Genomic DNA, 19,778 nt, shown 5'->3' with positions numbered 1-19,778 from the left:
GGCAATTTTGTGAATGTTTGAAAACTTCCATAATAAAAGGCTGAAATAAAGGAGTTACTTTTTGTATTAGTTTTCTGTTACTGTAGCAAAATAGCTGACATAATCAACTAACCAAAAGAAAAGGTTTATATTAGCTTATGGTTTTAGAGGTTTCAGTCTCTGAATGGTTGGCCCCATTGCTTTGAGCAATGGCACTATGTGTATGGCCAGGGAGCAAGAGAAGGAAAGGACCAAAGAGGCAAAGGGACCAGGGTCCCACAATCCTCTTCAAGGGCATACCCCTAATGGACTAACAACCTCCCAGTAGGCCCCACCTCTCATAGTTCCCACTACCTCTCAACAGCACCATGGGATAAGGACCGAGCCTTTAACACACGACCTTTAAGGAAAACACATCCGAATCACAGGCCTATTATTTATTTATTTTTTTGCCGGGGACAGAGGCTGGTACTGGGGATTGCAGTTTACTGATGAGATACATCCCCAGCCTTTTTTTTTTTTTAAGACAAAGTCTTGCTAAGTTGCTGAGTCTGGTCTTAAACTTGCAATCTTTCCATTTCAGCCTCTCAAGTCTCTAGGACTACAGGTGTATACTACTGCACCTGGCTCAGCACTACTCTTTTCTAACTTCCAGCTTACCATAAGTTCCCTGAGTATAGTGATTATGATTGATTCACCACTAAATGCTCAGGGCCTAACACAAGCACTCAGTTAACAACTGCTCAAGGAATGAATTCAGACTAACATGGGCTACACTGCCCATCCAGTGTGTTGGGGTGCTTACCACTCTTCTAGGAAAAGGAACTGTTAGACTAGAGCCAAAGAGGCTCGCTCGTAGGACAGCACTGAGACAAAAGGATCCAGGAGCTAGTTGGATGAGCTACTCACCAAAATGCACTGTCTCTTTACCTCCCTGACTTATTGAATCCACGCAGGACTATGTGACTGGCATTAGACAACAAAATGAGAAAAATGAAAAGAAGTAACATATAATGCGTCTTTTCTACGAAGAAGTTTTGTTTTGTTGTTGTTTTTCTTTTCTTTTGTTTTTGACCAGAGATTAAACTGAGGGGCTTTACTATTGAGCCACATCCCCAGCCCTTTTTATTTTATTTTATTTGAAACAGGGTCTCACTAAGTTGCTGACACTGGCCTTGAACTTGCAATACTCCTGCCTCAGCCTCCCAAGATGCTAAGATTACAGATGTGTGCCACTATACTCAGCCTGAGCAGAAGTTTTAAGAACCATATACTCCATTTGCTTTCTGCACATGTTCCAGATAGACTACTCCATCAGCTAAATCCCAGACTGAAGAAATATAAAGGGAAGCCTCAAGTGACCCAGGATGGCCATAGAGTATAAACAAAAAACAAATTTTGTCACTAAGTTTTAAAATCATTTCAATGCCAATATAAGATATGGAAGGCAGAAGTCTAAAAGTTGCTCACCCACCCCTAAGATTTCCATTCACTAATTATTCACTTAAACACAAATCTAGAAACTACTATGAAGGGACTTTTGCAGGTGTATTTAAAAACCACAAGTCAGTTGACCTTAGAATTCAGAGATTATGCAAGTGGGCCTGACCTAAGCAGATGAGCCCTTTAACAGCAGTTTTCTCTGGCTGATGGTAGAAATGGAGGCAAGAGAGACACACTATTGCTGGCCCCATGAGAAGAAATTTGGGTAGCTTTGACGAGCAGAGAGCAACCATTGGCTTGAGCCAGTAAGAAAGTAAGGACCTCAGACTTAAAACCATAAGGGACTGGATTCTGTCAACCTGAATGAGCTTAGAAACAGATTCTTCACCAGAACTTCCAGTAAGAGCTCAGCCTGGTCAATACCTTCACCTTGACTTTAGGAGACACTAAAAAGCAAGTCCAGGAAAACTGCCTGGATAACTTCTGACCTGCAAATTATCAGCTTATAAATGAATGGTGATTTAACTCCCTAAGTTTACAGAAATTTGTTGTATAGTCATTGAAAACAAAGGTATATATGAGCCAGGTACAAGTGGCTCATGCCTGTAATCCCAGTGGCTCTGGAGGCTGAGACAAGAGGATCATGAGTTCAAAGCCAACCTCAGCAACAGCAAGGCACTAAGCAACTCAGTGAGACTCTGTCTCTAAATAAAATACAAAATAGGGCTGGGGATGTGGCTCAGTAGAGGAGTGCCTCTGAGTTCAATCCCTGGTAACTACCCTCCCCCCAAAAAAAGGTACACAAGAAAATTTCTTATCCTAGCTGTCCATTCTGTTGCAATGAATAAAATATAAATTCCCTCACCACTGTTCCTGAATCTAGAAAAGGTTTAAATAATGATGCATTCTCCTCATCAAAAGTCCACAAAGTATACCAAAGTGACCTGACACAGTGACTGTCGAGCTTAACAAGTGGGAGTGCCTCCACCTTGAATTCTTTAATCACTGATTATCCACACACCTAGGCACTTTACAAGTACCTGTGGTACTGAACGGTCTCACTCAGAGGGCTACAGTATAGGTTTCTGGAGGATCGAAAACTTGTTCTTTCTATTTCACTAAGAACACCTAGCATGCTCCTAAATATACATTAAGCACTCAAAAAGAAAATCTGTTAGGGGCTTGGGTTGTGGCTCAGTGGTAGAGCGCTCACCTAGCGCGTGCGAGGCCCTGGGTTTGATCCTCAGCACCACATAAAAAATAAATAAAAACAAAGGTATTGTGCCCAACTACAACAAAATAAATAAATAAATAAATATTTTTTAAAAAAGAAAATCTGTTAGATTGAAATAAGTATTTCTTATATTGGACTGACCTTGGTTGCCCTCAAATGAGTTTTTTTTTTTTTAATATTTATTTTTTAGTTGTAGTTGGACATAATACCTTTGTTTACTTATTTATTTTTGTGTGGTGCTGAGGATCGAACCCAGGGTCTCACAGGTGCGAGGCAAGCGCTCTACCGCTGAGCCACAACCCCAGCCCCAAGAGTTTGTTTTGAAGTACCCAAAAGGAACCCAGCGAGGAGATGAAGGTTCTCTGAATCACTCAGGACACCAAGGCAAAATTCATACCTTTACATCTGGCACCTGGGCCCCAAGGCTGCTGAGTCCCACGATAGAGTAGAAGGCAGATTCTAAACTTGTGAAGGGGCGGTCCAGCGAGGCTTTCAGTCTCTCCACGTCATGCTTGGTGAGGCAGTGGGTGGGCGTCAGAGCCTGAATGCTGGCTATCATGGTCAGGGCCAACAGGAAGACAGTGCTTGAACCTTGGAGGGAAATGAATATATTAAACACAATACATACAACTCCAGAGTTTTATATGTAGTCCCAACAATGATGCGCACCAACATCTGGGAACCAAACCATGTGAGGAAGAGTGAGGAGCAGGGGTCAGATTTGAGCGGTGAGCCAGGTCTTCAAATGTGGAAAGGAAAGTCCACCCAGCAGGCTCTGAGCTTCTAAGGCACAGGACTCATCACACCATTCCATTTATTAGCAATGTGACCATGGAAAGTGATTCAGCCAGGGCCTCAGCTTCCTCAAGAGGAAAGTGGGATAATAACAGTATCATCCACAGAGTTGTTATGGATTAACATAGAAAGATCTTGCACATAACAAGGGCTATATAAATGTCAGCTACTACTTCTATTACCATTATAAGGTTGTTGTTTTATCTACTCACAGTAATCTGTACTTCTCTTATGAACTATTTTTTTATAACTATGATACTGAGAGGTCTGTTTTCTCCGCTAAACTACAAGTTCCATGAGGACAAAGACTGTTTTTCATGTTTGTCCCAGTATTTACTTGTCTTGCAAATTGCCTGGTACAAGGTAGGTACTGAATAATTATTTCTCAAATAAATGGAAGAAGAATTAACTCACATCTATGATGCTCCAACAAGAATTGTAGGAGTGGTATATTTCTATTTTTCATTTAAAAAAGAGAACATATTAGCCAAACTATATTGTCATATTGTGTAACAACAAATCCCATCATTATGTATAATTATAATGCAGAAATAAAGACTGTGGAAAAACAATAAAGTGCAAGTATAAATTTTCTTAAAAAAAATCAAAAAACAAAGCCAGGCACAGTGGCACATGTCTATAATTTCAGCAACTTGGGAGGCTAGCATAGAAGGATTGCAAGTTTAAGGCTGCCTTAGTAACTCAGCAAGGCCCTAAGCAACTCAGCAAGGTCCTAAGCAACAGCAAGACCCTGTTGTCTCAAAATAAAAAATATAAAAGGGCTAGAGATGTAGCTCAGTGGTTAAGCGCCCCTGAGTTCAATCTCCAGTTTAAAAAATAATAATAATAAACAAAACAAAAAACAACTTTTGAATGCACTGCTTCATGATGAAGTGAATTTGTCCGCCACCCAAGTAAAAAGCAACAACAAGCAATCACAAGGCTAGCATTAATGGTCTTAAATCCTTTGCCCATAGTGTTGAATTTAGTTGGAACTAGAATTAAGAAAGACAACATTACATCCATTTTACAAATAAGAAAACTGAGGACCAGAGTAGCTTGCACATAGCCAGTTTTAGATCCAAACTTAGGTCTAACACTACAGAGTTCATGCTTCACTATTTTTTTGGAGAATGATATACATTAGGGGTAAGCAGAGAACTATTCTATGAACATTTATTCTATTTAAGTACTTGTGTGTATTAACCTAAAAAATGTGAAAGTTCATTAAAAAAAAGAAAGAAAGAAAGAAAGAGAGAGAGAAAAGACTGGGTAAGTGACTCAGTAGTATAATGCTTGCTAAGGATAAAGAGAAAAATACAGTCAGATGCCATAGCACACTCATGTAATCCCAGGGATTCAGGAGGCTGAGGCAGGAGGAAAGCAAGCTCAAGGAAAGTCTCAGCAACTTAGTAAGACAGTATCTCAAAATAAAAACCAAAAAGGGATGGGGATATATCTCAGAGATAAAAGCGCCCTGGGTTCAAATGAACAACAACAATAAAAACCACAAAGAGACCTATAATGTGGAATTTTCATCAAATATATATTGAATGCTACTGTGAAATAAACACTATTTCAAGTGTTAAAATACAGCAGAAGGGCTGGGGTCGTGGCTCAGTGGCATAGCACTTGCCTTGCACATGTGAGGCACTGGGTTCGATCCTCAGCACCACATAAAAATAAATAAACAAAATAAATATATTGTGTCCATGTATAACTAAAAAAAAAATACAGCAGGAAACTCCCCACCCTCAGATAGCTTGGATTCTAGTGGGAAAACAAAGATTTAACATAAAATAATTAAGAAACATGATTTGTCACATTTCAAGGTAAAAAGTGTTAGGGAGAAAACTAAAAATACAGAAGGGACACGTGGGAAAGGCTGCATTTTAAACACGGAGTCTATGAAGGACCAAGGAAGAAAAAGATATTGAGCTTACACTTCAAGAAGGAGGAGCAAGTCATTATGGTTATTTGGGGAAAAAGCATCCCAAGAAGAAAAACAAGTATAAAGTCTACACCAGGGGGACACACGGTGTTTTTCAAGATCAGCACGGCCAGCATGCCAGAGTGAGGTAAGCCAGGGAAAGAGGTAAAGATGGAGTGACAGAGGCAACTCCAGAGAGCCTTGAACACCACAGAAGACTGACTGGCACTGAACAAGATGGCAACCGCTGTAAAGTTCTGAACAGAGGAGTGATTTAACTTACATTTGAACAGGATCACAGTGCTGACAATAGGCAATGCTGTGTTGAGAACAGAGTATGCAGGAGAAAGGACAGAAAGAGGGGAAAAAGTTAGGAGACTGTTGCTATATTTCAAGTAAACAGATCAGGGTGGTCCAATCCTGGGCAACAGCAGCAGAGGTGGTAACAAGTGGCCAGTGTCTAGCTAGAATTCAAAGTTAAAGCCTATCAGATTGCTACTGGACAAAAAGATGCAAGAGAAAAGAGGAGTCGAGGTACTACTGCTGAATCTCCAATGCCTAGTGTACATGCAGGCACTCAACACTGCAATCTGTAGTGGACTGCTATCACTAGAATATTCCCAACTAAACTGTAAATTCCCCTAGCACAGCATCTGCATCAGACCCTCATCTTCCCACCTTGATAGCAATAACTATTTGGCTAAAACTTGACACTGTAACATGTCAGGGAAGGCTCAAACTACACTGAGTACCTTGTATGAACTGAGACATTAAATCCTCACAACAACCAAGTGAGGTGGCTATTTACTGCCTTTTACAGACCAAGAAATTGAGCTTCAGAAGTGCTTACCTGCACCTGCCCTAAGTCATATAAGGAACTGAGAATCATACCACAGGCAGTTTGAATCCAAATTATGGCTTTGACCATTATAGTATCCACTACTTTTTAGTTAAACACAGAGCTGATTAATGTTACCTTGAGTAAGTTATTTCCCTTCTCTCTAGGATTCCAGCCTGTGTCCTGCGGGAATAACAAGAGCACACACACAGGAGCTGTGGAGTCCATCCTGCTGTGTCCACTCAGTTACCACCAAAGCAGTAAACTTTACTGAGTACTAACTTAGTGTCATGAGCTGTTCTAAAATACACGAGATTATCTTACTTAATGCAGCAACTCTATGAAGCGAATAAAGTACTTATCTTACAGATGAGAAACTGAGGTGCAGTGTACTCAAGTAACTGGCTCTAGGTCATATAAAGAATACGTGGCAGACTGCAAGTTTGCGCCCAGAGTAGAACTTGAGAACCTAGACTCTAAGCTCCCAGAGAGAGCTGAGGAGTGATTCTCTTGTCCTTGTCACTGAAGAGTAAACTATGGCCCAAAGGATGGGCAGCTTGCTCAAAGGCTCACAAGAAACAAGAAGTGGCCCGCGGCGAGCAGGGACAGGTCTTAGGCCGCCCGCACTTGTCAAATGAATGGGGGAAGCCAGGCCTGGGTTAAGCGCGGCCGCAATTCGCCCACCCACAGGCTGGTCTTCGCGGGGACCCGTAGTTCCGCGATGCACCCCACCCCACCCCCACCAACCCCCAACTAGTCTCGGGCACTGGCACCAGCTCGCTGCCTTCGGTCAGACCCTCGCCACCGAAAGAGCTGGAGCCCATGCCCCTGCCCCGCCGGGGGAGGGAATCCCGCCTAGCCGGCTCCCGAGTGGCCGGCACTAGCCTCCCGCGGGCCAGAGCCCACTCCCCTAGGCGTGCCGGCCGCGGAACCCAGTTATTGAGCCATGCGCAACGCCTCACCCGGCGGCGCCATTCCTCCGAGCAGGTCACACCGGAGCCCGAGCAGCAGGCTGACTTCCGCTCGGAAAAGTGGCTCCAAGAGCGCGCCGGAGGGGACGCCAGGGATTCGCGGCAGGCTTTGCTTGCTGGGATGGGCTCTAGGCACAGGTCAGTCTTCCGCGGTCCCGCTGGGCCCGGCCGCTCGCAGCAGCCGCGCTGCGGATTCCAATCCTCGTGCCCAGGAGGCCTCTGGGTTCCGGCGTGCGGGCCCGCCTCCCCCCCGCGCCGTGGCGCACTTGGAACCGGCCGTCTCGCAACGGTCTCACTCGGGGCGCTACCCGGACGCGGTTGGACCAGGCCTCGGGGTGGGCCCAAGACGGGGCCGCCTCGGATTGGCCAATCGCCGTGGTTGGCCAACTGCTCTGTCACTCCCTGGTCTGTCTGCAGCCCGGCCGACTTTAAAGGAACGGAAGGGTCCAGTGGAAGAGAAATATTCAAGGGGTTTTGTATTTCTTTAGAAAATTATTGGCATTTTCTTTCGAAGATGGCCACTTTGCTTGTTAATAACTGATCCCAGTGAAGTTTTAGTTGCAAGACCGATCAGTGACTCCTCTCAGTAACTGAGGGGCGTATTAGCCCAATTTTAAAGATCTGACCGACTCAAACATGGAAGTGACTTATCCAAGAACAGTACTAATACCTAACTCCAATTATCGAGGGTTTACAATACAGCCTGACGGTGTACTAAGCACTCTACATACATTATCTCATTTATTCCTTGTCATCTTTCTGTTTACAATTTTAAAGGGAAACAGAGTCAGCCCGACTCCAAAATCTGCTTTTAATTATTATGAATATTTACCAGCATGCCACTGCGAACAATAAACAGAGGCAAAAGTTTTAAGAAGCCCTTCAACGAAAAAAAGATAAACAAATAAAAAATAACTGCATGGTCAACATCATTGAAAAACCACAAAGAGATATCACTGAAATAGTTAATATAAAAAAGACATACAATTTCAAATGTTGGCAAGAATGTAGAGGAACATATACTTCTAGTGGAAATGGAAACTTGTACTGCCGTTTTGGAAAAAAATTGGCAGCTTCTTAAAATGTCATTTATACAACCTACAATAGAACCCAACTGTTCTAGAGGGTTGGTTTGGTTTTAATTAGTTACTATTGTTGAAGACATATATGCACACGATAAAGCTAAAACTGTATTCGTTTGGGCTTTTCCCAAAAGTCTTTTAATATTGACTAAATATTTATAAAACATACATGAAGGAAAGAATGATACAGTGAAACAGTGCACCAGTAATTCTGTCCTAAACGAACAGGACCATGACTTTGAAGTCTTCTTTCTGACCCTACCCATTCCATCCCTACCTGTCCTCTCTAAGAGAGTCCCATCCCGAAGTTTACATTGTTTCCTTGTTTTTCTTTGTAGTTTTGTCATATACATTTATAATACCAAGAAGCATTTGTTTAGTTTTGCATATTTCTTATTGTATGAATGGATTTTTTTGCATATTTTCCCTGTGACTTTCTTTTTTCTGCCAACATTATGAGATTTATCTGTTTTGTTGCACATAGCTAGAACTCATTCATTATCATGCTATGTTGAACTTCATTGGATGAACATACCACAGTTTATCTGTTCTAGACCTTAAGATGACTCCATTTTTTAAACCATAATTGCTATTGCAAAAATTTTATACATATTCCTGGTAGAGATGTGTAAGAGTTTCTTTGAAAATATATTGATAAGAGTAGAATAGTGACTAGTATATGTACATCTTTCAACTATAGATAATGCCAGAGTATTTCCAAACTAATTGTACCAATTCACATTTCCAACTGCAATTCATAGGTTTTTGCTACACATCTTTGTCAACATTTAATATTCATGCCAATATAAAAAACAAGAACAAAAGGCAATGTGTTTTCGCTCATTCATCTGTGTTAAACATTCAGTGAATATAAATCTATTCAGCCATTCACTGTATTAGCTAAGCCTGCCCTCAAATTTGCAAGCCTCCTGCCTCAGCCTCCCAAGTCACTGGGATTACAGGCTAGCACCACTGCACCAAGGACTGAAGCTTACATTGTAAAAGGAAGAAATAGATGACAAACAATGAACATCATAACTAACTGAATTGGGCTAGGGATATAGCTCCATGGTAGAGCACATGCTTAGCATGTGCCAGACCCTGGGTTTTATCCCTAGCACCAATAATAAATAAAAAATGATATGGTAGAAGGTATTATGTGTTATGGAAAAGAGTAAAAGTAGACAAGGGTAAGGGGGATTGAGGCAGCTTCTCACAGTAGTATATTTTGTTTCTCACTATCCATTCAGTCCCCATGAGGCTGCCAGTATTATAGGTGCTAGAGATACAAGTATGACCATGTAGACAAGGTTTCTCCACTAATACAGTGTATAGTCTGATAGGACACAAACAATGAACCCAAATGAACAAGATAATTGTTGATGATAATTAAATACTGCAATAAAAAGAACAACTGTGGACTGGGGTGGAGAGGCTACCTAATCTAGATCGATGATCAATAAATGCCTCTCTGGGAGGGACATTTAGGCTTCCAATTGAAGGGTAAGAGAGAAGCAGTTCTGAAAAATTTTTCCTATCTCCTCTTCATTCTTAGGTTCTTCAGTCAAGAAGAGGTAGTGATCCCCTGTGCTTCTGACAATGACTCAGGAAGTGTGGATTTGCAGCTGAGCAACTTAGATGATATTAAAAAAGGCGAAAGTAGCATTGAATTTACAGGTGAAATGGAAAGGATTGTATAAGGACAGAACTGGGGGTGGGAATCAATCAATATCTTTCCCTTTCTCTCTCTCTCTTCCCCCACACCTCGCAGAGCTGAGGATCAAACCCAGAACCTCATCATGCTAAACACTGATCTAGACCCCAGCCTTCTCTGTTTAAGTCATTTCAAGAGATAGTGATTGAATACTTGCTGGATAATCAACCCTTGACTAGCCTTTGACAGTGATCCCTGACTTTGAGACTTCAGAATATGGCAAAATAAAATAAGATACATTATTCTAGACACACAGGAAACTAAACTTGATCCTGACCAGATAGTTCTTCAGACTCGGAAGCAGAGTGTGAGTACCAGAGGGATTCTGGAAGGGAAATGTTGGTCTGGGTTGACATAGAGTGAGAAGACCATGCAGATGGTGGGATCTGCAGAATAGCTGTCTTTTTTATTTATCCTGCAAACATTTATTGAGTATCAGGTGCTGGCCATGGAGTGACCATATCTGTTGTGGTCCTGCCCTTATAGATCTGTGACAGCACAGAAGAGAGACCCAAAAAAGTAAATAGACAGTAACTACATGATTAAAAGTTGTAGTAAGGGGCTGGGGTTGTGGCTCAGTGGTAGAGCACTTGCCTGGCATGTGTGAGGCACTAGGTTTAAATCTTAGCACCGCATATAAATAAATAAAATAAAGGCCCATAGACAACTAAAAAAAATCTTTCTTAAAAAATAAGTTGTAGTAAGCACTATAGAAAAATTAAACAAGAGGTTGAGAAAAAGTAAGGGAGATGGAGACCTACTTTAAACTATGGTTGTTGGCAAACGCCTGTAGGAGGTGGTGCTTTCAACCCTAAAGGAGGCCTTAAGATAGGTGAAAGGGTGACCCATGCGAGAAGTGGAGGGAGGAGCATTTTAGATAGATTGAGCTTCATGCACATGAGCCAAGAAAGACCTTGATGTGTTTGAGGAAATACATTCACTCTTGTAGATGAACAGGTAGTTGGAACTCAGTGTCATCCATGTGATGGGGACTGGAGGTCAGATTGGAAATAAAGAGGGTTATTAGTGGCTAGGAGGATACTTGGCCAACATGGGCAAAAAAGGAATTCAGGACAGGCATCCTGGAGCTGAGATCTGAGAAGTGAGTAGGAGTTAGCAAGGCAGAGAGAGGTAAAGGGAAGGGCAGAAAATGCAGGCAGAAGGAGCAACCTAGGCAAAGATCAGGAGTGAATGAAAGCATGGCTTAATCACTGCAGTTAGGAGATGAAAAGAATGTGGTAGGGAGTTCGAGGAGTTTGCAGAAGAGGCATTCAGCAGAGAAAAAAAGAATATGCAAGTAGGAGCCAGGATGGTGGTGCCTGCCTGTAATCCCAGCTACGCTTGCATTCCGAGCTACTCTAGAAGCTGAAGAAGGAGGATAGTAAGTTTGAGGCCAGCCTCAGTAACTTAGCGAAACCCTGTCTCAAAATTAAAAAATAAAATAAAAAAGGGTGGCGATGTAGCTTAATGATAGGGTAGCCCTGGGTTCAATCCCCAGTACTGCAAAAACAAAAACCACAATAGTAAGACTGTTAGCCCAATAGGAATAAGGGATTTCATGGTGGATACAGAGGAGGTAAAGATATAAAAAAGCACGAATAGGAAAATGATGTATTATCATCACTGTCACTTAGAGAGCAAAGGAATTATATTTGCTGATACTTCTTGGTGCTAGCTCTATATCAGCCACATGAGGTAAGTTCTATTATCATCCCATTTGGGGAATGACGAAATTGGGCTAGAGAAACAGAGGTCACATAGGGCAGAATGGTAGAAAGGAACTGAGCCTAGGCAAACCAGCTCTGAAGTCCATGTCCTCACCAGAGCACATTCCAGGTGGAGAAGGAGACACCCCAGGGTTCACTGCAGCCTGGCCCAGTGGAAAGAAATGAGTATTGACACAAGAGCCACCACTGCATATTATACTCTTGTTACTTCAGAGTCATAGATTATTTTTAAAATTTTTGAATAATAGCTCAATGGTAGAGTGTGGTCTTAACATGTGCAGGGCCTTGGATTCAATCCCCAGCACCAAAAAGAAAAAAGAAAAAATCTACCACTAAGATCCCACCATGTGTCAAATGCTAGCATTCTGTTCTTTGCATTCATTGCCTCATTTAATCCTTTTAATAACCCAATTCATGGTAGAGCCAGGATTCATAGTAGTCGCAAACAGATTTGAATTCATGTTCTTTATTCTTTTACAGCTGAGTCCCTGAGGTCTTTAGCTTAGGCAGCCTTGGAGAGCATTAAATTTGTAATTGAGAAAATTGAAGCTTGGGGAAGGGAATGGATTTGGTCTGGGTCACAGAGTACTTTTTTAAGAGCACACAGGTACTTTTTTAAGCAAGCAGGAAAACTGTGTGTCCTGATGCCCAGTGATTCTCCCTATTAAGCCATAGCACTTGACATGATATGGAAGCGTCATTTGGTGTCTTTCTTTTGGTATTAGACTTGGACATCCCTGACATTCCCGGACTCCCTCTGGAGTCCCTCACAGAGAGGGAGTCCCTCACAGATAGCTTCAGACACCTGGCCTACGAGGGGCCCTTCAGTGAGGCCAATGTTCAGAGACTGATCCAGTCCATCCAGGAGGTGATTGGTGGTCATCCCTTAAAGGTATGCACAACAATCTGTACAAGTTAGCCAATGAATTCCTCCACGTTAACAGATATTTTGAACATGTGTTGTTTCTTATTATATGAAGATTATATAGGTTAGAAAATTTACTTATGCTTTTATATTTTATATTTATAACTTATATTTATTTATATTTATAATTCATCCTTACAAGAATATAAAATCCATATGAAAACAAAGGAAACCATAACAAAAATTAAAAGTTAATCTTCCCTAATTATATATGATGGAAGAAAAAAAATTCTAATTCAATATACAGATCTATATGATCCTACTTACTGGCCACACAGCATGCAGGGCTTAGGTGGTGTTCATTCGTTCCTTCATGCATCCCATGAGAACAGGAAGGACTCTGAGGAGGGAACCTAGAGCTCAGATCTGAGCAGTAAGTAAGAGAAACTAGAGGTTAGATTTAGGGGCCTGTTCCAGAAGTAGAAAATGATATGTTAACTACCTTGTGGCTGAAAGAAGCAGAGCATGTTTGAGGCACTCAAGCCTCAGTCTATGCTTAAATCATGCTGAGAGGGACAGCAATGCAAGGTGAGGCCGAAGACAAGGGCAGAGGCAGATGGTGCTGGGTCTTGAAAACCAGCGTAAAGAATTTTGATCTTGGGCTGGGGATGTGGCTCAAGCGGTAGCGCACTCGCCTGGCATGCGTGCGGCCCAGATTCCATCCTCAGCACCACATACAAACAAAGATGTTGTGTCCGCCAAAAACTTAAAAAAGAATAAATATTAAAAAATTCTCTCTCTCTCTCTCTCTCTCTTAAAAAGAAAAAAATCCTCAGCACCAGATACAAAAATAAATAAATAAATAAAACAAAGACATTGTGTCCATCTACAACTAAAAAAATTTTTTATAAATAAAAAAAGAATTTTGATTGTTACCCTAATGATTAAATAAATAAGAAGTATATAAGGAAATTATGTCCTAATTTACTGTAAGGTACCCTGTTGTTAGTCATTTAGGTTTTTGCCATTTTTTAATTATTGCAATTCTTTGACAACTATTATTATGTTGTGGGTTTCTGTGTACCCCTTAGATAATTCCCTTATGATCATTCCTAGATGTCCTAGATGTGGCATTTATAAATCAAACAGTATGTACTTTGGGCTGAGGTTGTGGCTCAGTGGTAGAGTGCTTGCCTAGCAAGTGTGAGGCACTCGGTTCGATTCTCAGCACCACATACATAAAAATAATAAAAATAAAGGTCCATTGACACCTAAAAAATGCATAACTTAAAAAAAGAGTATGTACTTTTTAAAAAAACTGTATTTTTTAGTTGTCAATGGATCTTTATTTTGTTTATTTATATGTGGTACTAAGAATCAAACCCAGTGCCTCACACATGCTAGGCAAGCTCTATACCACTGAGCCACAGCGCCAGCCTGGAATATGTACTTTTTTAAAGCTTTTAATGGATACTGTTACACTAAACTCCAAGGCAGAGAGTGGTGGCTCACACCTGTAATCCCTGCTACATGGAAGGCTGAAGCAGAAGGATTATAAATTTGAGGCGAGCCTCAAACTTGGGCAATTTTTAGCAAGGCCCTGTCTTAAAAAATAAAAAGGGGACTGAGATTGTGGCTCAGTGGTAGAGTACTCACCTAGCATGTGTGAGGCCCTGTGTCGATCCTCAGCACCACATAAAAATAAATAAAATATGGTATTGTGTCCAACTACAACTAAAAAAAACAAATATTAAAAAAATAAAAACTAAAAAGGACTGGGGATGTAGCTCAGTGATAAAGTACCCCTGGGTTCAGTCTCTAGGACTGAAAAAATAAAAATCCCCCAAGAATGTTAAGCCCATTTAGACTCTCACCAGCAAAATATATTAAATTTCAATTGCTTGGAGATGTCCAAAATCAGTATTTTTTGCATTTGTTTTTAATCTTTATTCAGTTTAATTGTTAAAAAGTATGCTTTTGTTTTATTTCTGTATCTTAACATCCCTCATCCTACTATGTGGTAACTTGAGTGGCCTAGACCTTCATGGGAAACAATTATTACCATAACTTCTTTCTAGTTAGTGTTTCCAGTGATTTCCCCTCCTGTACCAGGGCTTTAAAATCCCATTCAACAGAAAAGGATTGTGCACCTATCATTTATAAGACATTGTACAAGACCCTGGTTACAAACTGGTAAGATTAAAAGTTTCTTCACAGGTCAACAAACTAAAATGAAATACAAACTGGTACTCAGCAATAGAAAGAATAAACTATTGATACCTACAACAATCTACACGAGTCTCAAAGGCATTGTGCTGAATAAAAGAAGTCAATCACAAAAGATTTCATGCCATATGATTCCAATTATGTGATGGAAAACCCATCAGTGCTTCCCACAACAGGGACGGGAGAGACTGTGACTCTAAAGGAATGGCATTTGGGAAATCTGAGGGGGTGAGGGAACTGCATCCTGATGGTGGTGGTGGTAGTGTGTGTGCATGTGTGTCACTACATGCAACTAAGTCATTCAGGGTCACTCCAGGTGAAATTTGGGTTGGCACAAAATAACCACACTAAGAAGAGAAAATACCTTTGTCTTGGGGGTTCTTCAGCAACGGCTCCTCTGCCCTAGCTCCCACAAGGGAGGCAGAAAAAAAAGCCAGAGCGTTCTGAAGCCCCTTTTTATTGAGGGGAAGACACTCAAGAAAGTTCTACCCCATTGGGGGGGGTCAGGTTTCAGAGGGTTGAGTCTAGCTTCTGATGTCTTGTGGTCAGCAGATTGACTGACATCTTGGAAGGCCACACCCATCTCAGGTGTTGTGTGGGCGTCACAAGCAGAGCGTAGGAAAAGGACATATACGTCATCAGCCCATCCCACTCATGTGCTCATGCTCATGGTTCACACACACAGCCCATGGCTAGCTCGCCACACGTGTTAGAATTCATAGAAGCATACCTTCCATCTCTAAAAGGTCTATTTTGTTGCATGATACTTAAGGAGAAAAACAAAACATCACATCACTGCCATGGGGCTGAGGCAGCCAGCCATAGCAGTCCTTTCTCACCAGTTCTTATGATGGTGACTCAGAAGGATTTCAGACATGTTGCTCAGAGTAATAGGCATGGATTTATTAGAAAGGATAGGAAAAGAGAAAAGGGAGGAGAAGGATGGCATGCCCCTCCTTTACTCCAGTTTATTATGGGTCTCGGAGAAGTTTCCAGAGAGCTCTGCCCAGGTTCACCTCTTAACTTTTGACCAACAGAGGATGACATTAGACTTTCAAATCCCCAGGACAGCTCTAGGTCACTTTGGCCAATGCTGATCAGTTCTAATGAAATTAGATTTTATGGTTAGGGAGAATTATTCTTATCTCCCTGAGTTCTGGGATCTGGTCTATGTAAGGGTCATAAAAGTGCCCTCTTCAGGGTAACTTGTGCTCTTATTGGCATTTGGGGTCTACATTTCTCCTGTAGATAGCGGGTTGTTGGTTGAGGAATGTAACATATCCTGTTGATTTAAGCCAGGAAGGGATGTGGGTAAATTGCTTTATTTTAAAAAAGTATGTACGGTCAGCTCAGTGGGCCCAGTTCGCAGCCCAGTTGTACAAGGGTACAAAGGTTGTAGGTTTCCCCCTTTGCCTCCCTTGGGTGGGACTACAGATGTGCACCACTATGCTTGACTTGAACCAATTCCTTTCTTTTTTTTTTTTTCAGTACAAGGGAATGAACCCAGAGGTACTTGACCACTGAGCCATATCCCCAGCCCTTTATTTTCATTATCTTTTTTTTCTTTAATTTTGAGACATGGTCTCACTAAGTTGCTGAGGCTGTCTTTGAACTTGCGCTCCTCCTACTTCAGCCTCTCTAGTCTTTGGAATCACGGCCACTATGTGCCACTATGCCCAGCCCCAACCCTTTTTATTTTGAGACAGGGTCTCTCAAAGGTGCTTACTTAGGGCCTTGCTAAATTGCTGAGACTGGTCTTGTACTTGCACTCTCTTGCCTTGGCCTTCCAAGTTGCTGGGATTGCAGGTGTGCACCACAATGGCCAGCAGACCAGTTCTTTATATTTCATGTTAGGAAGTCTTTAGAAAAGATTTCTTTGTAATTAATAAAGAACTTGGATTGCTGCAATGAATGAAAACATAATTCATTATCTTAACAGGGGAATAGATGAATAATGTAATTATATCAGCATATCACAAATACCATGGTAGCTGTGTACTCATGTGGTGTGTGGATGCACTTAGGAAGTGTTCCTGATTCTTCTCTGGGAGAAAAGCATAACCCAAGTTGCAAAATATTATATTTTAATATATTTTAGTCAGTAAGCAAGAAGTGTAGAGAAGTCTGAAGGTACAAAGGCCTGGAAGCAAAAAAGGGCTGCGTGAAGGTTAATTTGACTAGAGCTCAGAATGCTTCAGCACAAGGCAAGAAATGACTCAAAGAGGGCAGCTGGGATCACATTGGGAAGGATTTTGACCTCCAATTGAAAAGATTGTAGATAGGAATTGATCTGTTCAAACATGCACTTGAGAAAAATGTGTCTGGCTATAGCTGGGGGAGTGGATTGGAGAGGGGCAAAACTGAAGCAAAGGAATCCATTGTTCAGTGACTACTAATCTATGTGAAAAGTAATGAGGCTATGAAATCAGCTTTTTCTCTGTGTATTACAACTTGCTCTCAATTCCATGTTAAAGAGGGCACATACCAGTTTGCACCATCCATATTCATAGGGAAAAAAAGAGTGGAAGGGTTTTTCTCAAGGTTGTGGTTTTTCTCAAGTGTGTTTCATTTTCTTAGGTATTGTTTTTATAATCAGTAAAATATAATGTCAATATAAAAGTTTTTTTCTTCAAATCAGAACTTGCATATTAATAGGAAACCTCAAGGATTGAAATAATGAATCTTTAATGAGATCAAGAGAACTAGAATTAGCAGCACCAGAGGTCACCTTTTGGAAGCTTAATCTGGCAGCACTATTCAGGATTGTAGGTGGGGAAGAAAAGACCAAAGGTGGGAGAACAATTATGGAATGCACACTGATGTAGCCCATAGGAGAGGCAAAGCCCCAGATCAAGAAGAGCCCCATGGACAAGGAATGTCACTGAAATCCCTCAGCAATTTATTCATTCCTTGTGATAAAGGCTAAAAATGGATTGAATGAGATGTCAGATGTTTAAAGCATCCTAAGAAAAAAATTTAAAAGCCTTCTACAATTTCTTAAAAAAAGACTATAGTGTTTAATTATATTTTTATCATTTCTACAAATACAGGGTGAACTGGAAAAGCTGACATTCCTACAATCTTTGTCTTCTCTCAGCCAAAATATCCCTTATGATGAAACCACAGACACATTCATTCTTAGCCATATAGAAGACATTGTGCATATTCTAAATGTAAGTATTGTGATCTTATCACAAATTATTGGGATCACACAAACTGAGTGACTTGGCTGACAAAGTTTTAGTAGTCCTACCCATATTATCAGTTCTGTTAACTCTTCTCATATCAGCCTTTCTGCATGAAGGAAAAACACTCAGATACCCCACAGATATGATCACCTTTGAAAACCAGTTAAAAGAGGAGAAAAAAAGGGAGGAATAGCATTTAAATTTCTTAGTGAGGCCGGTACTGTGTCCTCGTTACTTAAACAGTAGTTTGGAGGCAGAATCTATAATTGACTCCCTGGGCTCAGGTGCTAGTCTCTATATAGCTATGTGACCTCAGGAAATTCACTTAATTTCTTTATACTCAGTTTTCTTATAAAGAAAATAAGACTAGCTGTATTTACTTCACAGAGGTATTATAAACATTAAATTTAAAATAAATATAAGCCATGTAACATGGTCCTTAACATGTATTATGCATTTGAGAAACATGATTATATTATTGTCATTATTGTATTCTGTCTCACTCATACCTACCCCAGCCACAGTCTGCCACCAGCTCACCCATTTGTTCCCTTATTAGTACCTGACAGCGCCAGGTGCTGTCCTGGGAACTAGGGCTACAAAGACAGGGGGAATGTAATCCCTGTCCCTACACCCAAACAAGGTATAATCTAGTGTCGAAGGAACTGCAACAAACATTTAAATATTGGGGGGCTGGGTTTGTGGCTCAGTAGTACAGCGCTTGCCTCACCTGTGTGACGTATGGGTTCAATTCTCAGCACCTCATATAAATAAGTGAGTAGCATAAAGGTTCATCAACAACTAAAATTTATATATATATATATATATATATATAAAATTTATATATTTTTAAAAGGGTATATTGGGGCACAGAGGGGTGAATGAGAGGTCAATTCCATGTTAAAGGATCCAGAGGGCAAGGAGGTGAGGCACTTCAGCATGACATAACTTCTTGGTGCTTTGTTTTCTCATCTGTGAAATGCCCCTTTCAGTTTCTCAAAAGTTCAGAAGTTCGATTCTTATGTTTCTTGTATGCCCCAGATATTTGAGCAGTTCTTTCTCAAACCAGAAGTTTGTAGGGCTGATCAGATTGATAATTAGTTTTTACAGTTGAAGGGTAATCGGCTAACAGTTTTGTGAAGTGCACTGTGATTTTGGAAACCTTAATCTGTCCTCCAAGGGTTTACAGCCCATTTGGAAATTATCACACTTAGAAAAGTAAGTAGGTTGAGAATAATTCCAAATACATCGAGAAGAATAGAATGATAGAGCAGATTTAGGAATCACTGCAGCTTTCTACTTATAGGACCCAACAAAGTGGCTTCTTTCCAAAGTTCTATTCCACCAGGATTGGCAGCAGTGGGATTCTACATTGTTCAACTAGCCAGCTCAGAAAATTCACCATTGCAAATCTCAAGCAGCAAAATCATACTGAATTACCCCAAATCTTGTACATGTGGATCCATCTAGCCAATAGTAACACCCACATCAGGTATCCACCAAAGTATGGGTCAGCAAGGGATTCAACCTAGGTAAGTTAGAGTTATCTAGTGACTATGAGAAAATTCGAAACTGTCAAGTCCACAAAGTTCCTGCAGGCCCTTGTGTGAGGGCTGAACAGGCATGCACCTGATGTCTGAGAGGCATCCATCAAAAGAAGCAGTGTTACTAGGAACCCAAGAAGGCAAAAGTCAGTTATTATGGAGAAATAACATTAAGGCATTTGCCCACTTTTTGTGAGCCACCACTGATGCATGGCTTTTCAAAAAAAAAAAAAAAGACCTGG

The 19,778-nt window shown here is 41.0% G+C and overlaps 2 protein-coding genes across 5 annotated transcripts in view; one reads left to right on the top strand and one right to left on the bottom strand.

Moving 5' to 3' along the window:
- Rpn2 (ribophorin II) overlaps positions 1-7,259 on the bottom strand; it is a 58,479-nt gene extending 51,220 nt beyond the window's left edge. For both annotated transcript variants that reach the window (XM_026383205.2, XM_026383207.2), the window contains exons 1-2: positions 7,182-7,259; positions 3,054-3,247 (exon numbers count right to left, since the gene is read on the bottom strand). In XM_026383205.2, coding sequence (XP_026238990.2) covers positions 3,054-3,247; positions 7,182-7,194 — 207 coding nt within the window. In that variant the 5' untranslated portion in view covers positions 7,195-7,259. The remainder of the gene's footprint in view (positions 1-3,053; positions 3,248-7,181) is intronic.
- The window catches only part of Mroh8 (maestro heat like repeat family member 8), a 58,987-nt gene continuing 46,200 nt past the window's right edge, over positions 6,992-19,778 (top strand). For all 3 annotated transcript variants that reach the window (XM_077799374.1, XM_077799375.1, XM_026383203.2), the window contains exons 1-4: positions 6,992-7,328; positions 9,828-9,949; positions 12,439-12,605; positions 17,855-17,977. In XM_077799374.1, the coding sequence (XP_077655500.1) occupies positions 7,042-7,328; positions 9,828-9,949; positions 12,439-12,605; positions 17,855-17,977 (699 nt within the window). In that variant the 5' untranslated portion in view covers positions 6,992-7,041. The remainder of the gene's footprint in view (positions 7,329-9,827; positions 9,950-12,438; positions 12,606-17,854; positions 17,978-19,778) is intronic.

Source organism: Urocitellus parryii, chromosome 6, assembly GCF_045843805.1.
Source record: "Urocitellus parryii isolate mUroPar1 chromosome 6, mUroPar1.hap1, whole genome shotgun sequence".
NCBI lineage: Eukaryota > Metazoa > Chordata > Mammalia > Rodentia > Sciuridae > Urocitellus > Urocitellus parryii.
Note: the sequence above shows the minus strand (reverse complement) of the source record. Positions and strands in the feature narration are given on the sequence as shown.